This window comes from Aulonocara sp. 'chitande type north' Nkhata Bay, linkage group LG12 (assembly GCF_057382095.1).
Source record: "Aulonocara sp. 'chitande type north' Nkhata Bay isolate Kocher_YH1m ecotype deep benthic linkage group LG12, A_spYH_male_GT1.1, whole genome shotgun sequence".
NCBI classification, from domain to species: domain Eukaryota; kingdom Metazoa; phylum Chordata; class Actinopteri; order Cichliformes; family Cichlidae; genus Aulonocara; species Aulonocara sp. 'chitande type north' Nkhata Bay.
The window spans coordinates 13,022,881-13,047,186 of NC_141355.1; the positions used below are offsets into that span (position 1 = coordinate 13,022,881).

A 24,306-nucleotide genomic window follows, 5' to 3' on the forward strand; every position below is an offset into this window, starting at 1 on the left:
GGCTGAAAGATAATTTGTATGTATGGGTTTTAAAGTGGCCCTTGCTGCAGCTGTACAGTACTATACAAAAGTCTTGAGCCAGCCCTCACTTCTTTACGTTTTCCCAGAAAAATGGGAAGCAGACATAGCAATTTAATGAAATATTGCACACACTGCAATATATAAAATCCGAGTTTGTACAATTTTAAAGAGCTTGGAAGTCAATATTTGGTATGACCGCGTGTATTCTTTAACACAGCCTGAATTCTCTTTGGCAGCTTGTGCCTAAAAAATGACACATCTTCAGGACATTGCAAAGCTCTTCTTTGGATGTCGACTTCTTTTTGTTCCGTTCTCCATCAAGATGATCCCACACTGCTTCAATAATGCTGAGATCCAGGATCTGAAGAGGCTGATCAATCACTGACAGTATTCCACTGTATGTTTTTCTATCCAGATTTGATTTTACTGCATTGGCAGTGTTTGAAATAATTGTCATGCTGACAAATGAAGCTGTTGCCAATTAGATGCTTTCCAAATGGTATTGCATGGTGGATCAAAATCTGATGGTACTTTTCTGGGTAATATTCCATTAGCTTTGACAAGATCTCCCACACCACCAGTTGAAATGCAGACCCAAACCATGACAGAGCCTCCACCGTGTTTTACAGATGGCTTTAGACACTCACTGGAAAGTAACAAAATGCTTAAAGATTTGATTTAAACTTGGCTCTTAAAGTTATCTGCTTGCATTTGGTGTCTTTAGTATGCCTAAATGACTAATAGGAGAGTGGCTTAACAAACAGTAGAAAACAAAGTAAACATTCATGTGAAAATGTTCAGGTGCAAGAAATTGACTGAAAATGATTGAAAAAGGAGAAAATATCCAAAATAAAACTTTGAAAGACCTTCAAAAAGCCTGGAAAACTGTTGCTCAAGGCTATTTTAAAGAATAAGAAGAAAATCTGGGTGCTTGGAAGCAAAATATGAAGAAATGAGGAGTAGCTCAAGACTTTTGCTCAGCATTTTAACGTTACCAGGTAATAACTGGTTGATGAAGCCTTTCCTTGAGTGCAGCCAGTTATAAAAATGAAATACATTCTTAAACAAGAGAGAAATTCAAGGGCCAAGAAAAATCTTTCCATTTAGCAAACAAACCTAACTTGATGGGTTGTCATTTTGCCCTTCTGCCAACAAACAAGCTTTAGGGGCTGCTCCACGGACCTTGGGTTTGCACTAAATGTTTTTGTTCTTTAAAAAAAACACACCAGTCGCCTGACTCGGAAACTGCTGACAGACAGCACATAATATAGCGTTTGTTCAGAATTTCCACAATGAAATGAAAAAATAAAAACGTTTCTTGACTTTGCAGTCAGATGTGACTGCTGCCATCTCCGCAGCTCTTGATGAGTTATACATTGTCAGTGGGTGTGTGTGTGTGTGTGTGTGTGTGTGTGTGTGTGTGACTGTGCTCTGGAGAGAGATGAAGGCAGCATGAATGCGAATTGTGCATCTCTCTGACATGTGGGTCGACGTGAAGCAGATTGGACTAAATGCTGCCGCTCATAACGATTCATATCAGCAGCCTTGTTTTCGGCTCACTCGAGACATCTAAATTCATGGAGTCTATTTCTCAACTTTTTCAAGCATGTTGTGGCACTGAAATGTCAAGTTAGAACATAAAGAGCTATTTTACAAAACGTAGTGCTGTATGGGCAAACTGGAGAAAAGAAAAAAAAAACATTACCACTAAATTGTACTAAGAAAAATGCTATGCAGGAAAATAGTTTCCATCATCCTTAGCAAAACATTTGAGATTGAATTAAGCCGCTTTAATATGGAGGGCTACACTTGTCATTTAAATGTGGTCATTTTTGTTTCATTACATTTTGGCCGTACACCGTCAAATTTGGGCAAAAAGGGAAAAATGAAAAATGCTGGAAATCCACTGCAACTGAGGGCAGTGTCTGTGCAATACAGTCAGACTATTACAGAGGAGAAAAGCTGTTTGACAGGTGGGTGGAAAGAAAGGGGGGGACGAAAAGCCTCAGGAGCAAGAGAAGCGCATGACCTCTCCATTCTGCTACAGCTGTGAGCTCGCACCTATGGAAATAGGGATTGACGAAGATACGAGAGTCACCAAAAACAGGGAGTCTTCAGTAATGTCAAGCATGTACGGGCATGCAGGATCAATAAGTCCTGATCTCAAATTGATAAAAACGCCCGTCCTCCGGGGTTAAACTCTACAGATCTATCTGTACTAAGGATGCGCTTTGTTCTTTACTCTGGAGTTTGAATCTATTTGCTACATGAGGAGGAGTAAATCTGTCGGAAGCAACGACTGCCCAAAATCTACTTTTAACTACAGTGGGCCTCATTTTAGCCTTGATGGAGAAGCTTCTGTTTTCTTATGGTGAACCCAAACAACGATCTTTCTCTAACTGGAGGACATATACAATGCTGGACATGAGACAGCAGCTGCTACTGAATGGAGAATCCAAACAAAGTGTAGCCACAAACATGTTTGGGGTTCACTCTGGTACAATAGCCTAGAAATCGGAGTGCTTTCCAGCGCTGGTATTTTCCAGAGAACAAAGAACGCTGGCTCCAGCAGGGGAGAGAGGCCAGCAAAATATTTCCAAGGCGTTCAGAAACATTTCAAAATCACATTATAACCATCATAACATTATAACAGCTGCTGTAATGCTGACCGGTAATAAAATGGTTTGAAAGCGGATCATGCAGCACTGGAAGGCTCTAATTTGTGTTCCATGGTGATACTAGGAGCTCATGAGTAACTCATTGTGAGCAACAATTGAACTGATAAAACTAAATAATTAGAAGAAAATGAGGTGAGCACATAGAGGATTTCCATGCACAGAGGATCTCCATGCGGCTGCTTTGCTGACTGGAGCTGATGAAGTTATCAAAGTGAACAGAGCAGGATGCACGCTCACGACCGTTTTAACAACCTTTGACTGTCTTGATTGATCTGAGTGAATCCACGTGCTCACATGCTGACAGCCATATGTGTTACCATGGTCACTGAATGATTTGTATTAATATATGTATCATTTATAAAAGAGGTTAAGGACACTTCCTGAGCAGTTTATAATCAGCAGCTATTGAATTTATGGTAATGCCACATAAAATCATGTCGATGGCCTGCGTGATAATGGATCAGAAACAAACCTCAGTAGGACAGGACTTTCACACATTTAGATCACAATTTTAGACATAGCTGTGTCTTATGTTGCTGTTTACTTCTGTTATTATTCATTCTTTTGCTAGAATGTATAGCCAATTACATGCAATGACTTTATTCACAATCAAGCATTGAAAACACATCAAAAGGGAACATGTACTGTTTCAAGGAAAATAGTAGCTTAGTTTGAATTTGATGGAAGCAACAGATCTCTAAAAAGAAATGGGCCAGTGCAAAAAGAGTAAGTAGTACTAAAAAGAATCAGCTGGAGGGACGTTTTGAACTAATTAGGATAATTGGCAACAGGTCAGTAATGTGATTAGAGAATTTAGAGAGTTAGAGTCAAAAATAAAGATGAGCAGATGTTCATCAATTCCCCCAAAATTGTGTCTACAAAATTGTGAAGATTTTGAATATCTCATCATTTACAGTGCATAATATCATGAAAAATCCAGGGAATCTGGAGAAAACTCTGTGCAAGAGACAAGGCTAAAATTCAATATTGGATGCCTGTGATCTTCGAGCCCTCGGGGGCACTGCATTAAAAACAGCATGATCCTGGCATGGAAATCACTGCATGGGCTCAGGAACACTTCCAGAGATCACAGTCTGTGAACATAGTTCACCGTGTCATCTACAAGGCGGCAGGTTAAAGCTCTTTCGTGCAAAGAAGTCGTGTGTGAACATGATCCAGAAATGTCTTCTCTGGGCCAAAGCTCATTTAAAGTGGACTGAGGTAAAGTGGAAACGTGTCCTGTGGTCAGACAAATAGAAATTTGACTCTTTTTTCTTTCTTTTTTTTTTTTTTGCATAAGATGAACACCACTTCTCCTGCATTAAAGAGGAGAGGGAGCATCCGACTTTTTATCAGCCCTCACTACAAATGCCTGCATTGCTAAAGGTATGAAAGTGCACTAGTGCCTATGGAGCTTTAGAGCAACAGATTTACAAACCAGATGGCGTCTTTTTCAGGGAAGACCTTGCATATTTCACCAAGACAATGCTAAAGCTCATACTGCAGCTATTACAGCAGCATGGCTTTGTAGGAGAAGAGTCCAGGAACTCACCTACCTGCAGTCCAGACATTTCACCAACTGTAAACATTTAGCACATGATGAAATAAGGAAAACAGCAAGCAGCATCCAGGACTGTTGAGTACCTAAAGTCCTACATCAGAAAACATGTAGGGGATGCTACATGATGGCCTCAACTATTTTCCATTCTTGTCACTTTAAACTTGTATTTAGGAAAGGATTGTGGTTTGGGCGTAAAACACACTCCGTCAAAGGCACAAACAATGGACATCTGGTGATCTTTCAACCTTTTTTGTCATAATACAACATTTTTAGCCGTCTACCAAAGTAGATGAGTTTAAATGAACTAGCAAATAGGTTTTCTGTGCATGGACACAAACTGGCTGTACAAAATCAGCTCAACATTTTCAGAAAGTGGACAAGGAGATAACATTGTTCAGCTTTCCTTCTTTAAATTGGCTCATTTGACAAAACTGAATTAGTTCCATTAATTGCATTCAGTTCGTTGGCTGATTGGCATAAATGATGGCTTCACTTTAGAAACCAAGTTCCACTGGCTCTAAATATTCTTCTCATAATCTCTCCCATCTACCTACGTTACAACAGAATTGAATTTTTATGTCAATGTGTCGTTCACAAGTTAATTTGATTGCTGAATTTATTGCCATGGAAAAACTGGCTCATCTCCAAGGAAACTGGCTAATTACGCTTTTTCCCAGTTTATTGCCTTTATTTTGTTTTCCAGCACATGGCCTTGCAGTTTCAGCCTATATAATTTTATAAAAGTATAAGTTCTTTCTGTCAGTTTGTCTTCCTACTTTAAGTTTGGCTTGTTTACTTTTCGCTGTATGGAGAAACATAGCTGGGAAAGGATGTTGGTAAAAAAAAAACACGGTACAAAAACATGGAGTAAGGTACCTGGGGAATGTCGAACTGAAAGAAAAGAAATCCAGAAATCAGCTGAGGTATGTTTAAATTCTGTTCACTCGGAGCACACGTAATCCCAACAGGAATATCTGCCCCACATCCTGCATTGTGTAGACAGCGTTGTTTTTTCGTTTCTGTGAATGACCAAAATTAACTACAATTTTGCCCAGCATGGAGTAAATTTTTTTTTTTGGTTAATGTTTGACTGCTGTCTGCCTACACAAATCCAGAAAGCATTTTAAATTTAGAGTGCTGAAACAGCCCGCTGATCAGAGTGTATTATATCCCTTTTAGATAAGGCAAGTAAAAATATTCTGCCGGAACAAAGGGCTGACCCATTTGTTTGATTTGAAAAGAAGCATTGGCAGCCAGAGTGAAAACGGAGAGATGAATCCCTCCGTTCCCTCCACCTGTTCACAATACATGTCAAAGCAGATTATACGGCAGCAAATATTTAAACATCTCCATAGCATTTAACATCAATATTACACACGAAATGAAATCTGACACATTTCATTCCTTGAGTCAATTTGTTCCATGTGCTCCAACAGCTGTGCGCTTCGGCAAAATTTCATATGAGTTTGATCAAAAGTTTGATTTGTTTAATAAGGCTGGTTCTTGCTCCCCTGCTCTATACAGACATGCTACGCCCACTCTAGCAGTGTGCTGATACACCTTATGTAAGAGATGTATCTGTGTGTGTTTATATACGTGTGGGTCTGAAAAGTGAAGCAAAGCAGAGGTGCTTTAAACTAGCATTCTTTCCCATGGCCAGCAGGAGGTAGCAGTCTATGAGAAAATCGTTCCATTTCATTCATGACCTCAGTATCATCATCATTTATTTATTTATATAGCACTTTAAAAACACACCTGGTAGACCAAAGTGCTGTACAGTACTAATATGCACATAGTAATAAAACCAGACATAGCAATAAAGTTAAAAAACAATAAAAATATCAGTTACCCACAGAGTTAAAAGCCAGGGAATAAAAGTAGGTTTTTAATAAAGACTTAAAAACTGGCACTGATGCAGCCTGTCTAATATGGAGAGGAAGGTTATTCCAAAGCATCGGCGCGGCAACAGAGAACGCTCGGTCTCCTCTAAGTTTCAGCCGTGACTTTGGGACCGAAAGCAGCAACTGCTCAGCTGACCGAAGGGAACGAGTGGGGACGTGGGGCTTCAACAAGTCAGACAAATAAACAGGTGCCAGACCACTTAGAGATTTAAAAGCCAATAAAAGGACTTTAAAACGGATCCTGAATTCAATTGGAAGCCAGTGTAAAGAGGCCAAAATCGGAGTGATGTGATCAAATTTTCTTCTGCCAGTTAAAAATCGTGCCGCAGCATTTTGCACTAATTGCAAGTGTGACAAAGTGCCCTGCCCAACCCCTGTTAAAAGAGAATTACAATAATCTAAACGTGAGGTAATAAAGGCATGAATAACGCTTTCCAAGTCACGCTTGGAAAGAAAGGGCTTAACCTTTGATAAATGCCTGAGGTGATAAAATGCTAATTTTACCACCCCGTTTACATGGTCATCAAAGGTGAGTGCAGAATCAATTTTAACTCCGAGATTTGTGATCGAACTCTTTAGTTGGGAAGTCAAAGCTGCAAGATCAACATCCAGAGTATGAGAAGAACGATTTGGGCCAAATAAAATAGCTTCAGTCTTCCGATCATTAAAATTTAAAACGTTTTTTGCCATCCATGCTTTGACATCAGTAAGGCAGTCAAGCAGAGGTCCAGTTGGGAGACTATCAGAATGACTAAAAGGTAAGTAGAGCTGGCAGTCATCTGCGTATAGATGGAATGGCACTTTATGCTTTCGGAAAATCGTGCCAAGAGGCAAGAGGTACAATGAAAACAATAACGCCCCAAGAATAGATCCCTGTGGCACACCCCAAAGCAGAGGGGCCACAGAGGATGAAGCCGACCCCAACTTAACACAAAAGGTCCTATTTAAAAGATAGGACTTTAACCACAAAAGTGCCGAACCAGAAATTCCCACACAGTGCTGTAGGCGGGAGATCAGCAAATCGTGATCCACAGTGTCAAATGCAGCTGTCATGTCCAACAAGACCAGCACTGCATATTTACCACGGTCTGTCGCTATCAAGATGTCATTCATAACTTTTACGAGGGCTGTCTCCGTGCTGTGGAATGGCTTAAAGCCGGACTGAAAGATTTCTGACAATTTAGAGTCATTCAAGTAGTCTATCAACTGAGTATAAACAATTCTTTCCAGAATCTTACTAAGAAAGGGAAGCTTAGAGATGGGTCTAAAATTTGATATGACTGAACTGTCTAAGCCTGGTTTCTTAAGTAAAGGATGTATGACTGCATGCTTAAATTCCCTAGGTACTTGACCAGACAAAAGACTAGTATTAATAATGTTCAGAATATGTGGTCCGATGATAGGATATACCTTTTTAAGAAAACGGGGAGGAACAACGTCATTTGGAGAGCCACACGGTTTAGCATTCAACACAAGTTTCTCTAAATCAGATAAAACAATTGGTAGAAAAGCAGAGAACAGACTTGAGCAAGAACCATGCATGGCTGGGTCAGCAATAGGTAGAGTCTCAAACTAGCAACCTTATCCACAAAATAATTAAGAAACTTATTGCACATAACCGCAGAAGAGTGCAAAAGAATATAGCCTTCCGGATTAAGTACAGAATTTATAGTGTTATATAGAACATGAGGGTTATGCGAGCTGGCAGCAATAAGTTGAGAAAAATAGGAGTGCTTGGCAGCCTTTACTGCTCTCTGATAGACTTTCCAGCTAGTCTTAAGAGCTTCCATAGAGACGCACAGCCTATCTTTTTTCCACTGTCTTTCACATCTTCTACATTCTTTTCTAGCGGCTCTGGTAAAATCAGTTAGCCAAGGACTAGCCTTTGGCTTGCATTGTCTGAATATAAAAGGAGCGACAGCGTCGAGGACAGATTTACAAGCAGAATCCAAACAAGAAACTAATCCATCTGAGGTGGACAACTCAGGAGGATAAGAAATAAATTGGTCAAACAATATGGAAAACCGCTCGGCAGTATCTGAGCCAAAAGCACGATAACATCGAGCAGGTACAGCAAGCTTAAGAACAGGATTAAAAAGAACAATATCACATAAAATAGGCATATGGTCAGAGAACACCGCATCCTCGACAAGTAAACACTTTTTCAATGGGTTTTAAAGTCTTACTGAATCTAGTGTGATGTTACTTTTGTTTCTTCCATTTGGACAGAAATAGATAATAAATGAGACTGTTCTTTAGTCTGTGGCTAACCTGTGATTAACAAGTTAGCTTGCTCTGTCTTTTTATCCTTGGGTAGGTCCACCCCTTGCTTGGGAAGTCACGTTTCAAAGAACCAAAACAACCAATGGTTAAAAGTGCTTAATTTCCATCTTTAGAAGGGCCCCTAATAGGTCAAATGACATTCCTGTTTTTTTAGTGAAACTTTTATGTTGGGTTGCAATTAAAATGTAAATAAAATGCAGATATCCCTCCTCATGATGGCTTGCATTAAGTCCAGATACCATAACTTTTCTTATGTTTGAACTCTGCATTTAATCAATACTTATTATTAATCTCTGGTTCACCTCCACAGTGTGTCTTTTACCCTGCTGTCCTTCCCTCATCCACAGCCGGTGGCAGCAGATAGCTACTCCACCCTGAGCCTGGTTCTGCCAGAGGTTTCTTCCTGTTAAAAGGACATTTTCCCTTCCCACTGTTACCAAGTGCTTGCTCAAACTGGGTTCTTTAATTTACAATATAAAGCACCTTGAGGCAACTGCTGTTGTGATTTGGCGCTTCAGCATAAATTTATTTGAATTATTTTGTTTATCTTTTGGACCTACAGGTTGTATGATCTTATTGTAGTCCTAATTATTTAACAATTTCTATCTAATAGAATCTATCTTACTTATTTGTACTTAGATATTACTTAGTATGTAGTGTGTGGCAGCTCATGCTTTGCACAGCACACTGAAATGTGTTGTATGAATAAAGTTTGACTTGCTTGCTAGGGAGCGTGTCTTCATACCTTAACCCTGCTAATTAATTTTAATGACTCTTGGATCTTGTTCTTTTTTTTTGTTTTCACTAACTAGCTTTGGCTAAAAACTGCGTACATATATGCATTAAACGCAACAGTAACTCAGGCGGTAAACACGACAAACCTACCTGCTGAACATCAGCACAGCCACTGTGAGTGTTCTGATATTTATATTTCACTATAAGTGAGGAAGATGGCAGAAGTGTGGCATCATTTTCAGTTTGTGCTGACTGACACACCGTGTCCCATCAGACAGAGTGAGAACATACTGGTATGCTGTAGCTACACGATGTAGAGGTTTTAGTTTCTGGGAAAACACTATTTTTGAGGTAGACGTGAACGTTACATCAAAATTCTTCTGAGGAGAAATGATGAAAGAAACTGTAGTGTCACTCTACAGAGAAGCGTGGAGATACAAATTGCAGTCCAACAACTTACAAGGGCAAGCACTAATGTGCCTAGTCAACATTTCATCATTTCATTCTCTTTTAAATATCACTTTCAAATTCTTTTCAAGGGAATCAAAGTGACACAGAAGGCAGAACTACAGCGTCTCCGTCAAACTGTCTTAATAGCTCTAATTAAATGAATCATAATAAAATGAAGGGCTAAACACGCAGTAACTGCTTCAAGCTGCGATGAAAAATTAACGTGGCTGCTGTGACCATAAAACGGCATAAAATGTTATGTCTAATATTTTCATGTTATATTATTCATTCTCTCTGCGGTGCCCGACTTTTCATAAAGTGCTAGATAAGCTGTCAAATCCTATTAAAGCAGAAGTGTCGCTGACTGAGTGAGGAGAAGCTTAAACTGAGGGAATCCAGGGCGTGTGATTGCTGATTGATAGATACGCCATGATAATAGGACACTCGATATGGGATTCAGATTTTTTGAGAAGTTATTAGAAGTTTACTGATATGTGCAAATACTTTTTTTTTCTTTGAAAAGAGACATTGATCTGGACTCCTTGGGAATTCAAGTAGTTCTTTTGTTCCTCAACTCTGACTCAGACTGAAGACTTGATGGAAAAATCCACCCTTGGATAGACTTACACTGATATGTATCATCAATCTGTAATGTTTTGTGGATGCCAGAAGCGCAGATCTGATGTAAATTGTCTTTCGGGTACCGAACTTCCCTCAAATTGCCACATCTGCTTTGACATCAGCTAGTGATTTCCTGCATTTCCCTGTATGCCTTTTGACGAGCGCCAGGGAGTTGAGGGTCAGGTTGCTTGATTCAGCTGCAGTAGGTAGGTGGAGAGTAAAAATAAAAATAATAAAAAACAAGACATGACTTGTCATGACGCTGCATTGCATTGTGGTCTATTGAGGCGGCTGTCAACTGGAGAAATTGGTTTCTCTGCTTCTTCTAAAATGAATTTCTCTTTTATGATGGATTGTTGAATGCCTGTGTAAAATTGTGGGCCAATCTTTCACAGTGTCTGACACCAAAACTAGATGTACCCCCCTGGAGTTATAGCAATGTGGAAACGTTGAAGCACATGAAAGAGTTCAAACAAAATGAGTCCTGAAAAGAAAAGTACATTCCTCAATACCAGAGTATTACACCTACTTTAGGAAGTAAATCCTTCAAGGCGTTTGTATTAATTGCTCAGATAAGGCTGAAAAGAGACACAGCCTTCGGTTTATTAGGCTGGCCTTGCAAGAAAAATGATTGTCCTCTGATGAAACACCGGAGCATGACTACAGCCGAGGCACCAAAACAACATTGTGCTACTGATCGGTGCTGTTAATAGACACAGGATTACAACTGGTTTACACTGAGAACAAATGTGTAAATGGTGTGCGAAGAGGTTTGCTGGATCATGAAGCATGTAAGCAGCTAGTGGATGGGACTGATAACACTGGAAGAAACGAATACTAGGTAAATTACAGAAATGCTTTAGCTTCGTTTTGCTAGCAAAAGCTGACAGCTAACAAGCTAAGCTAAGATGACGAGCATAGTAAACACTTTCACGCACAGTTAGACTCAAATTGACTAAGAAATCAATTTTAACTAAAGCAGCTAATGCTACACCTCATAATAAACCCAGATAGCTGAACTATGTTGATCACATCCAGATGAAATTGACCGTGTCAGAACAAAAACACTCGGACAGAGCGCCTGATTAAGTAATTTTTCAGACACAGAGATGTTTTTGAGGAGGATTTATCTGCCACACCTGTACTGAATATGAATCAACAGACAGCAGCCAGTTAGCACTCTTACAATGACAGAACTGCACAGTGTGAATCCTTCTTGGTAAATGGACTGGTTGTTATAAAGCGCTTTTTTACTCCAACTGAGCACTCAAAGTGCTTTTCTACAACTTGCCTCATTCACCCATTCATACTAGCACTTTTTTTTCTATGTAAGTGCTTTCTATGTAACATTCACACCATTGGAGAGAGCAACTTGAGGTTAGCGTCTTGCCCAATTAGTAGGTGACCGGCTCTACCTCCTGAGCCACAGCCTCCCCAGGATGAAAGTCTGGAATGGGTGTTGGCTGTACAGTGAGGCAAGTCGTCTAATCCAGAGCTGTGCCATTTTATTCAACATCATAATATCACGGCAAAGGTGACCTTTGATCTTGTGGACAGGAAATGCCTTTTTTTTTTAAATTCTGTTAGATATTTGATGAAAAATTAGTTCACAATTAGCATATTTTGTAGACAAAAACATTGTTTTGTTGGGTCACAGTTACCTTTCACCACCCAATTCTAAACAGATCACCCTCGAGTCCAACAGGACGTTTGTTCCAAATTTAAAGAAACCCTCAAGGTGTTCAAGAGAATGACACAGACGGATGAGCCACAAATGCAATGCCTCAGCTGTAGCCAGCAAGGAAGCGTAAAGAATAACCCAGCACACAACACTCAAAGACAGAAGGACACAGCTCGGGCTTATGCGTGGGGTACAAGTGAAGTACAAAGAAAGCAACAACAACAAAAAAAAAGAAATGACAAATTATGTTATTCTGTCAGTAAGACTTTAGCTGAGAAAGAGTTTTGCTCACAAGAAATTGACTCTGCTGTTATTTTATTACAGGAATTTGTTATTTTGGGTGGGTGAGGTAGCAACACAGTGGCGTACAAGATACTGTATCTTAGAGAAACACACACAAAAACACACAGTAGGCTGTATATTAGAACATGTATAGCAGCATCCACTATGTAACAGCATGAATTTAACACAAAAATCGTGAATAATTTAAAAAAAAGAATGTGAAATTGTTTATTTGAAACATTCATTTGGTCAACAACAGCGTGAGCATTAAAAAAAAGACAAAGTACATTAAATTGATATAAGAGGCGCGGCCTTAGGGAGCATCAACAGGAGCCTGTTTTTCCTCCTCCGCCACCCACCAACTCTTCACACAGACTGATCTTTCACCTTTTTCCTGCCCTGCAGGTTTTGCTGTTGAAGAATTTTAATCAGAGTTGCAATAATGGATTTTTTCTTTCCAGAGAAGAGAGGGGAAATATGTTAGAAATGATGTTAAGATTTAGTAATATTCTTTTTCCAACCAATTACTCGTTTATATTTTGGGCTCCCCCATGAATCTCAAAAGCAGAGGAGGAGGCGCAAGATCCTCTGCCTCCATGGAAAGAGACTCCTCTGATCAAAACATACTTCTAATTAATCACTACTTAATGGAAAAAATGGTCTTGAACAAAAAAAAAAAAAGAAGAAGTTTAATATCGCATTAAATATTCATCATGGTTTGTGTGTGGCTCCAGGAGGGGAGGACCACTGGAGATTGTGTGATGGGGAGGGATGAATTAGTCTGATTTATCTCTGTGGTCTTTTCATTTACTCCCAAATTAGTTTGTGCAAAAAAAGGGGGGCTTCTAATTCCATTTCAAAACTTCCCATTCTTTGTTTCATTACAACATACGTCTCAGTCATGCCAAAGTAGTACCAAATCAACCAATTTGCTCACACAAGACATTTCATCTTAGGGTTAAATGAAGGACTAGGTTATCATGTAATATCAAGTGCATATCACAATTAATGATGTTGTCAATCAGCGCTGGCCTCAATTAAAAATGAAGGTGTGAAGGTCAACAAAATGATGGCTTTCATTTAGTTTTCCTCGGCAGAACGATGTGGGCTCAGAGGAGACTCCCACTTCTCTGGCTTTAAAGCTTTTGCAGGGATCTTTAATGATTAGCCAGAGACACAAACAGCAGTTCGTCGCATGTGTTCTGTAAATAAGTACATCTAACCCAGAGTGAAATTCAATATTGTCTGTGTTGGAGCGTGGAGGAGGAACATCATATTTTCCGCTTGTGCCAGCTTAAGCTATTAGCTGGCTGAGACATGTGCTATTAGCACATCATAATGAGAGTAATAAAATCACGAAAACATCAATCGGATGAAAGAAGAGATGCTAAGATTAATTATGAAACAACACAACTGCCGTATTCATTTTAACAGTCCATGTTAGACTGCAAGCTATTATTACACAGATCTCACGTTGCCTCGACTTGCTGCTAAGTATTCTTCTTTTTTTTTTTGTAATGTATTCCACCTCCTCACCCGAGCAGACATCACACCTCCAAGAGGAACATCTGTCAAAAGTCTGAATCATACATATCGCAGAGTATGTTTATTTGGAGATCTCACCCCACACACACAGCAGCCTGAGAGGTGCTTTACTAAAGATAAGTCTGAGGTCTGATTATGTGCATTTTTGCTAATGAATCCCACTGCAACATTGTAACTCGGTTTGAAATCACAACCTTGACTGGAACGAGGTGGGATATGCTGCATATTTGAGGCTGGTATGAAGTCTCTAAGTAAATGCAGAATGAGGTACGTTTGCAGCTAACAGTGAAGTAAGAACGGGTTCGTTTGAGAAATGCTTTTAACGTTTTAGGCAGACATTTGTTTTGATGATGGCTTGGTTTAGCATAAACACTGAGTATTATTTGTTGGGACTCTACGTTTGTCAAGCATCCAGAGTTTGGAAATATATGTATATGTAAATATGTAGTCTGGTATAGTCTTTTTAGCAAAAGAAAAATTAAAAATGATCTGTATTTACTTTGTTTCATTTATAGATATCTGACACCTTACCTTCTTTGCTATAATGATTGTAGTGTATCTATATAAGTCTGTATGTACTCTCACCTTAACAGGTGGGCCAATCTGAACAAAAGTTTGCACAAACATTGCCATACATAGATTATTTACCATTATTAACATCTATATTTTCATCTATATTATAAATTCTTGGGGGTTTTTTTATATCTACATTGTAGACACAAACAGAAAACATCAAATATATGAAGCAAGATATATGGAATTATGTTACAAAGAAAAAATTGATAAATAACTCTAAAGATTTTTATATTGTAGATTCACAGCTGTGCCTTGTCAGGGTTCATTTGTGGATTTTCTTACCTTCTTAATGGTTGGGACCATTAGTTGTGTTGTGCAGAAGTCAGGCTGGTACACAGCTGACAGCCCTATTTGACAACTGTTAGATTTCCTATTATGGCAAGAACCAATCAGCTAAGTAAAGAGAAACGAGAGTCCATCATTACTTTAAGGACTGAAGGTCAGTCAGTCTAAAACTTTGAATGTGTTCCCAAGTGCAGTTGCAAAAACCATCAAGCACTACGACAAAACTGTCTCACATGAGAACCGCCCCAGGAAAGGAAGACTAAGAGTCACCTCTGCTGCCGAGGATAAATTCATCCGAGTCACCAGCCTCAGAAAGTTAACAGCACCTCAGATTAGAGGCCAGATAAATGCCACACAGAATTCCAGTAGCAGACACATCTCGCAGCAGGACCCGACGGCATCCCAGGTCGTATCCTCAGAGACTGCACATACCAGCTAGCTCCTGTGTTCACTGAGATATTCAACATCTCTTTATCTCAGTCGGTCATCCCCACATGCTTTAAAGAGTCCATCATTGTTCCTGTCCCGAAGAAACCCCACCCTGCTTCTCTCAATGACTATCGCCCTGTAGCCCTCACCTCAGTAGTGATGAAGTGCTTTGAACGCCTGGTCAGAGACTTCATCATTTCTTCACTACCAGACACACTGGACCCACTACAGTTCGCTTACCGTCCAAATCGTTCCACAGACGATGCCATCTCTCATCTCCTCCACACATCACTCACTCACTTGGACACTAGAAGGGGGAATTATGTTAAAATGCTCTTCATAGACTACAGCTCTGCATTTAATACCATAATTCCCTCCACCTCACCACCAAGCTGGAGCATCTGGGACTCAGCTCATCTATGTGTCAGTGGATCTCCAACTTCCTAACTGGCAGACCACAGGCAGTAAGGATGGGCGGGCGGACATGTCTCAGCCTCCACCACTCTCAGCACTGGAGCCCCCCAGGGGTGTGTTCTGAGCCCCCTGCTGTACTCTTTGTACACATATGACCATGTGGCCACTACCAGCTCCACCACCATCATCAAGTTTGCTGACGACACCGTTGTGGTGGGCCTGATCTCTGATAACAACGAGACGGCCTACCTGAAGGAGATTAGGAATCTGGAGAACTGGTGCCAGAGGAACAACCTCCTTCTAAACGTCAGTAAGACAAAGGAGCTGATAGTGGACTTCAGCACTAAGCAGGAGAGGAACTACCAGACCCCCCGTCATCAACGAGTGCCCAGTGGAGAGAGCGGACAGCTTCAAATACCTCGGAGTTCACATCACGCAGGACCTGTCATGGTCCTGTCACATCAACACCGTGGTGAAAAAGGCCCGTCGGCGTCTCTACCACCTCAGACGCTTGAGAGACTTCCAACTGCCCTCCAAGGTGCTCAGGAACTTTTACTCGTGCACCATAGAGAGCATCCTGGCGGGAAACATCTTAACCTGGTTCGGGAACAGCACCATGCAGGACAGATGAGCTCTACAGAGGGTTGTGCGGTCAGCTGAGCGCACCATCCGCTCCGAGCTCCCTGACCTGCACTCAATCTACAGCAGGCGGTGCTGGACCAAGGCCAGGAAGATCGTGAAGGACCTCAGCCATCCCAACAACGGACTGTTCTCTCTGTTGAGGTCAGGAAAGCGATTCCGCTCCCTGAAGACCAACACAGAGAGACTGAGGAGGAGCTTCTTCCCGCAGGCGATACGGTCTCTCAATCACACCACCACACAGTACATTAAATGAGAAGGTTTGGTTGATCTGGAATAGCTCTGACTAGTACTTTATATTACTGTAACTTTTATTGTTTACTGATTACTGTTACTGTAATCACATTATATTTTTCGTAACACAGTAATGTCATGCATTGCATAGCAGCCAGAGCCTGACCTTCAGCAGGTAACAAAGGCAGTGAGGGGCAGTCAAGCTTGTAGGATTGAAGCCTGTGCGTGTTCCTATAGTAGAATGTCAGTGGAGCTTTCTTTAAAGTCTCTCTTTGAGCTGGTTTTCAACTTTTCTTTGTGTTGTCGGCTTTGTGTTCAAATGCTGAAACATTGAAAGAAAGGTCGTATGTATGTCCTCATTAGGAAAGAGATTTGTGTCAGTGTGTGGGACTGTAGCCTAAGGGTTATATTGTTAACTAGTGATTATGTGACAGTGTATTTCAGACCATCTTATGGAGTAACATGAAAGTAAAGTAATGAGAAGTGTAACACATTTTTTTTTCGCCGGGGAGTAATTAAGTAAGGTAAAGCATTACTTTTTAAGAAAAAACACTGGTGTTTAGTTCCAGCTTGATTTTAGGAGACTATTAAATGTAACAAAGATTAAAAGCCACTGTACCCTTTTTCATCCTGAGCTCACACTGCACAGTCCTAACAGCCTTCAATAATAAAGTAGGGCTGCCTGTACGCAGCCTGAAAGGGTAGAAGCATGATAGAGAAAGTCTACATCTGCTTGCTAACCTTATTGCTTTAAGCACAGCGAAACTACAAGTGACTCAGACTATGACAGAAACAATGTTCGGAGATCATTCTGAAATATGAAAATGAAAGCGTATGCAGCGGTACCATCCATATTATGAAGCTCCCTGATGTCAAGTATCCTTTAAACATGAAAATATTTGTATTCTGTTGTGTTTCAATGCAATTAATTTGTCTTATCTTAGCAATAAAAATATTTTTAAAAAATTTAAAAACCCTATGTATTTTTATAGAATTATATGTAATTATATTCCTTATATGCACACGAGATAAACATGCAATGTGTATATGTATACAGTATTAAAATGTAACACCTCAAATCTGCTTAATATTCTTGATCATACACAGAAGTCTTTCTTTCTTTTTTTAACATCACCACAGGCCACTGAAAAATTATGTTGTATAATAGCCATTACAGCCAATTCACTTAATAGTCTGTTTCTTCCTGCATTTTGCTGCAGTTGAGTTTTAATGGAGCTGACTGGAGTCCATTTTTCACAAAATCATCAGGTATGATAAAAGCGAAGCAGTGTACTTCTGTGTGTCCGTGGATCATTGCCACCCAGTCTTGCAGGTACAGTAATTTTCAATTCTACCAAACAAGAAGACAACTGAGCAAAATAAAAATTAATGGCATAAAGAGACTTTTTTTTAAGGAAAAGACCCCCCCCAAAACACATTTCATTTGCTATACTGCACGTGCCTTATTTTTCAGTGTTGTATTGTGTTGTCTATTGTGTGAGAGGTTTAGATCAGTGTGCACAGTCAGGTGTGCACTCACTGATGTAAACCCTCAAAGTTCTTTATCCCTTAGGATTATAATAATGTATGCATTGATTACTCACTAAATATGGCCTGATCTTCATCTAAATCACAATTATAAACAAACACAATTTGACTAAACTAATAACGCACAAAATCAAAGTCTTTAAGGAACACATTCGGGAATAATTCACTAGAAACAATAAGTAACCTCGTTATTAATGACTCCTCCACTTCCATTAAGGAGATTGGATTTGAAGTGTGGGTTGTGGAGGTTCCTATCTCTAAAAATATGGCCATTCTAAGACTGCTTACTGACAAAGTCTGCACTGAAGACAGACTGGTTGGTGTGAGCTGTTCCTCGATCACAACAACTTTCAGTGGATCTTAGAAGAAGCATTATAAAGATGCACGAAGCCGTTAAAAGGTTACAAAACCAATTCTAAAGACCTGGGTGGTCATCAATCCACAGACAGACAAATTGTCTAGATAATGGAGGAAAGTCAGGACTTTTTTGGCTCTCGCTAAGGGTCCTGCAAAGATCACAGCAAGAGCACAACATGCAATCCTGAAAGATGTGAAAAGAGATCTAAGGTTAAAAGCAAAGCACCTGCAGAATTGTTTACAAGTGGCAAGGTCTTTATTCATGTGTCCACTATAGGAAAAACACTGAATAAGAATGAAACACACCACAGAATGAAACCACTGATCTACAAAGCTGTAGTTTGTTACACACTTTTTGTTGTCTGGACAAATAACACAAAAGTTGAAACTTTTTTTGGCTGCATGTGTGATTGTATGGATCAACAAAATTAAGGATTTTTAAAGAAGACGCTGTAAAATTAAGACACTGTGTCCCCAAGTACGCATGACTTGAATAGGGCCGTGTAATCAGATGAACTGAAACAGTTTTTAAAACAGGTGGAATCACCCAACGTCATCCTCACTGTGGAGCAACTCTCATCAGCATTAATCACAAAGGTCTAATGGAACTTGTTATTGCTAAATGAACCTCTGCACACTCACTTTTTCACCCAACACTGTAGAGGATTTTTCTGTGTGTTCAATAAAGACAGGAAAAGCGTTCCAGTCATATTAGTTAAGTAGTCAAATTTCATTTGTCTGTAACTGTGACTTAGATGAAGTGAACACCTTATTTCATGACTAATCAATGCAGGAATCCAAAGGATTTCTTGCACCTGTAGTTTGCTAAGTGATGTGTTAAAAAAAATGACACACACTTTTTTTTTACTGGTCCATTTTACTGATGTCTGTAGCCTTTATTTGGAAACAAATACCAAAGACTGTCAAAACTCTCTTCACTTGACGGCAGCCAGCCTTCTGTGCATTTACGCAGAGATGAAGTGCAAGCTGCCATCTTGGCAAGTAGAGACAGTGTATGTTTATCATCCATCATGCTTGATACTTATTTCTGACATTTCGAAGGCCAGGCTCGTATTATGGTGTCCACAAATTAAACAAATGTTTGCTGAACAAAATGCGCCCCCAGATACAGAGTTCGTCCCAGGAAAACACTGATTAGGTCCACAGGAGCCATTAGTTTTTAATATAACCAGGAGGGGGACACTCTAACTGCAAATGCGAGGAAAGGAAAAAGGAACAACTTCATGCATGAATGAAGCTTGTGCTGGCCTCGAACGCATCAGAATGTTGACAAACCCTGCCAGCTGGAAAATTAGTTGATTTTTAAAAGTAATTATTTAGGCTTGTCTTTTGGACAACAGTGGTGTCAGTCCGTCGCACCGGCAAGTTCTTTTTCCTCACTTCACTCGCCTTTTTCACAGGCCACATTAATTATCTCTGAGCAGGATCTCCTCACCTTATTAAGGCTTGCAGATTCCACCCTAGTACAAGAATTGCCTTTGGCTGAGACGGTGGGATTCTCACCATAATATTTTCTGAAATAACTTTGCAGGGGATTATCTGTGGGTGGACAGCTACCACTGCAGCTGCTCTATGAGCTCAGAAGTGGATAGCATACAAGGAAGAGAGAGGGTTTTTATTTATTTTTTTTAATTTTTAAATAGTGTGCCACAGGAAGACCACAGAATCGCACGGTTCAAAGTGTTCATCAAAATTCACAGCCTGCGAGTTCAGTTCGCAGTGTCGAAGCCAACCTGCTGAGCTGTGCTGGAGTAAATCTATAGAAACAAATTAACTCCACGTCTGTTGGTCTGGGCATGTGCAGAAGATAACAGGCTTCAATTACAAAGCTCTTTCTCCTAATTGAAAATGCAGCTAATAGCTTAAGTGCTTGCTATCTGGAATAGCTAAAATAATGTGCGGGGAGTGCAGCGGATTCTGGCGTTTACAATACACTCCTGAGAAGAAGGTTTGAGCCCTCGGGCAGCCTTTTACAGCATCTCTCCCACGTTCATCTCACTTGCCACTTTGCACTCTGTGGCTCTTAATAAAAACTGAAAAATGAATTCTCGTGTGTCAGAAGAGACTTTGCCTGCACTGTGATGCAAATAGCCCAAGACACTATTGATGAGCACGATGGCAGCAACGTTCATAGCTAATGCACACGACGATCTAGTGGGCACATTTTTACAGCAACTTAAACAAGCACGACAAACCTGCAGGTGGTTTCACAGGTGTCCGGCTCTAGCATGTGTTCTTACATTGCATTGCTGTGTTTGGCATGAAATGTAACACGCACAGAGGTAACAAAAAAATGGAAAAGAAAAAAAATCCCATTACATTTTTAACAACTCATGCTGCTCCCTTGAGCTGTAGAGGGCAAGGAATAACAAAGCTGAGGGAAGTCTCGGCTCCTTACCTCTGATGGGCTATTAGTTATTCCAGCTAGCAGAAGCCCCATTAGGTCTGCCATTTAATGCTCCCACGCCACATTCGCACATGAAAGCTACAAGATTGATAAGCCGACCATCTCACCTCCAGCTTCCCTTGCGCTTGAGAAATGCTCTGCCACAGATAATCTGACAAAGAGCTGATTTAGCTACCCGCGCACCTTGTACCAAGTGACATTTCTGAAAACAATGAAACATATGTGTGCGGGCCTTTTTACAGTGACTTGAGTAAAGGGCACAGCAAGAACCTAACTGGTGCTACAGCACAATCCACTGACATGAAACATCTTATAAAATGCTTTACATGGTGTATGTAGAGTATAGAAAATGAGCTGTGCTGCAGCGAGATAAAACTTTGTCTCTGAGCTGCGCTGACACAGACAACGGAGAAGAAAGATGTCTCCCGTACTAAACAGCATGTCTGGTTATTCTGACAAAAAGGTGCTCGCAAAGATTCCAGCGACTCCACATCTTTCCCAGCACAACATGTTCTGTTAATCACACTTAACCACACTGCCAAATGAAAAAGAAGAAAAAAGAAAAGCTGCTGGACAAAAGAAGACAGATACAGAGCATTTGGAGAGAAAATAAAGAATACATGGGCAAAAAAAGTGCCTAATTAAACACGAGCAAATTGATTAGCCTTTCTGTCTCGATCCCTTAGTGCCACGCAGGGGGCTCACAATCTGTCACGTGGAGGAAGTCTGGTTTTAGTGCAAGAATTTTAAAGCCAATTCCATGAGTAAAAGTTTCACAGGAGTAAACAGTTTCTTTATAATGCTGAGATTAAACAAAAGTAGCATAATGCAGTCCCCTCCTGCAGCGTTACACAAAAACTGGGAAAAATGCAAGCCCAAATGCATAATTTATCTTTTATTTGGCTGCAGGCCTTCATAGTGTTCCCCAGCCTGTGGTGACTGTTTGAACTTTGTAAGTTAAACTAATGAGGAAAAAAACCTAAGCACACAATTGCTAAAGGCTAGGGGGGAAAAAAGCAAAGAAAATGAGATTTACAATCAGCTGGTGTGATTGTAAATATTGGCACACTTCAGACATTCGCAAACAAACATCAAGACTCACACGATTTGCACGTTTGCCGCTACAGCTGTGGCAGCAAGCACACAGGATAGGAGAGGACCATCTGCACAGTGACTTGATCCAATCGGTTTACACCGGTTCGTTCAGGACGGCAAGCAGTTTTGGGAAAATAAAAAGTCTGAGAATACACAGATTCATCAATGAGATGTTTTGTGTCAGGAGTGAAAGATGGAGCCACTTTGCGTGTAATGCATCTTACTGTAAGTTACCAATGAGGAGGAGCTGCCGCTGCACTCGCAGCTAATGGGTATCATATTTTAGCAATAATATTGCATGACTCAAAACAACAGCTGGGTAATCGAATGGAACTGAACAAACCCAGCATAATGCAAAACAAGTCACCATGCACTGCCCTTTGCGTCCTTATCCTATTACAGACAGAAGCAGAGGAGAAAACAATTTTTTTTCACCCTGCAGATCATTAGAAAATTTACCTCTTATGCCTCGCAGTGGAAATGGATTTTTGGAGGGCAACGGTCATACCTCACATTCCCTGGAGCCTGAGATGGTGTATGTGTAAGGTCCTGTCCCATTAACCAGCACATCCATAGTCTCTGAGTGTGAAGGCTTGTAGTCCACATAGTACTCTTGCAGTGGTGAATTAAAGGAGCGCTCGGTCTCCCGTGCCTTTTTCTGGCGCTTCTTAACCGCAGAGCGCTGCTGAAGCTGTTTGATGCTGCTGGGATAGCGCTTCCACGACACATAGATAACCAGCAGAATTATAGCCACAGATAAGAAGAGGGCCACGCTACCGGCTATGATCTTGTGGAAGGACACATACTCGGTGTCTGGTAATGGGATAGTGGGGGAGGCCTCGGAAGGAGTTGGAGAGGCTGTCCTGTTCCAGGTTAGCTTTTTATCCACCGCAGACTGCGTGGGGAGAGGTTTCAGCTCAGGCTGAAACGCCGTTGTGAGGGGCAATGTCGTTGAGGGGATAGGGGTCGGAGTTGCAGTACAGATGTTGTAGGTCTCCACCACATCTGTAACTTTCTCTCCTTGTGCCTCCTTAGGGCTGGTACATATCATTGTAAACTCCTTGTTACCCTTGAAGGCTTTGAGCCAGGACACCAGAGGGCAAACGTTGGGGTTACAGTACCACAAATTACCGGCCAAACTGATGGTTGTGAGGGAGATCCAAGCATCCACTGTCTGCTGAGAGACATTAGTGAGCTTGTTGGAGTCCAGGTTGAGAGTCTGAAGGTTAGGCAGGCATTGAAATGTGCTTGGATCCAACACTTGGAGCTCATTTCCTGAGAGGTCCAACTTCTGCAAGGAAGTCCACATCCATGGCAGGCCCTGCGTTAGCAGTTTGATGCGGTTCCACTGCAGATAGAGAGCCCGCAGGTTAGTCAGGCGAGGGAAATGAGCGAAATTTATCTTAGAAAACTGGTTGTGCTCCAAATGGAGCTCGATGAGCTTCAGGAGTCCCGCAAAGGCATTACGTGTGAGGCTTCTCAACCTGTTGTAGCCAATATCGAGGAACTCCAGGTTACGGCAGTCGAGGAAAACGCGCATCGGGACTGTTTTTAGGGAGTTTGACCTCAAGTGTAAACTGAGTAGCTTCCGTAAACCCCAGAACTGATTAGGCTGGAGGACCTGCAGTTTGTTGTAGGAAAGGTCTAGGTTACGCAAATTCGGGACGTCGTGGAAAGTGTTGTTTTTCAGCTGCGTGATCTTATTGGAGCTGAGAATCAGTTCTTTGAGCCTCCTTATCCCGTGGAAAGCCTGGCCATCCACGGCATTGATGTAGTTGTGGTCAAGATAGAGCCAAACTAGTTGACTGAGGCCCGCAAACTGGTGGGCTCTAAGGCTCACCAGGCTGTTATAACGCAAAGACAGGCCCTGTGTGCCGACAGACACGTTGTTTGGCACGTCACGGAAGGCATTGGACTCGCAGTATATTATTTTCCCATCACATCGACAGCTCTGGGGGCAGGGACGCTCACGGATGCCGCTTGGAACAGCAAGCAGCCAGGAGGGCACCACCACAGTGAACACAAGCCATCTGAAAAGCACAAAAAGTCCTGCAGACACACAGGAAAGTGAGAGGTTTATGAGTACAGAACATGTATCACACAGAACCATGTAGACTACACGGACTAGAAGGGAATAAAAGAGAGGAAAATAGAATGTGCACAATTTTTGAGTCGAGCAACTGAATATGTTCTGAGACATTTGCAGGGGGGGATTTTCCTGCCTACTTAATTTGCACTGGAGCATTCATGGCGCGCGCACACACACACACACACACACACACACACACACACACACACACACACACTTATGTTCAGCCAAAGTCATGCTCTTGGAAAGGTGATTGATAAACCACACGCATGATGCACAATGTGACAAACAGTTGCTGAGAGAAAAGCCTCCTTTCGGATTCCCCTGCCTGCAGTCATCAGTCATAAACCGCAGGGGGGGCACAGACGCCAGCGACACCAGCTCTAAGTGAATTGTAGTTAGGCAAAAGACAAAAAAGACTGCGCAGGAATGAACCCTTTAAGCACCCTGCGGA

General features: G+C 41.1%; 1 protein-coding gene across 5 annotated transcripts in view; it reads right to left on the reverse strand.

Moving 5' to 3' along the window:
- LOC147317021 (leucine-rich repeat transmembrane neuronal protein 4) overlaps positions 1–24,306 on the reverse strand; it is a 64,948-nt gene that overhangs the window by 39,980 nt on the left and 662 nt on the right. For 3 of the 5 annotated variants that reach the window (XR_015131794.1, XM_086313587.1, XM_086313586.1), the window contains exon 2: positions 22,223–23,812. Coding sequence is in view for 2 of the 5 variants with exons in the window: in XM_086313587.1 (XP_086169713.1) it covers positions 22,266–23,812 (1,547 nt within the window). In the remaining 3 variants the exon portion in view is untranslated. The remainder of the gene's footprint in view (positions 1–22,222; positions 23,813–24,306) is intronic. The other 2 variants (XR_015131792.1, XR_015131793.1) reach the window with 1 other exon arrangement.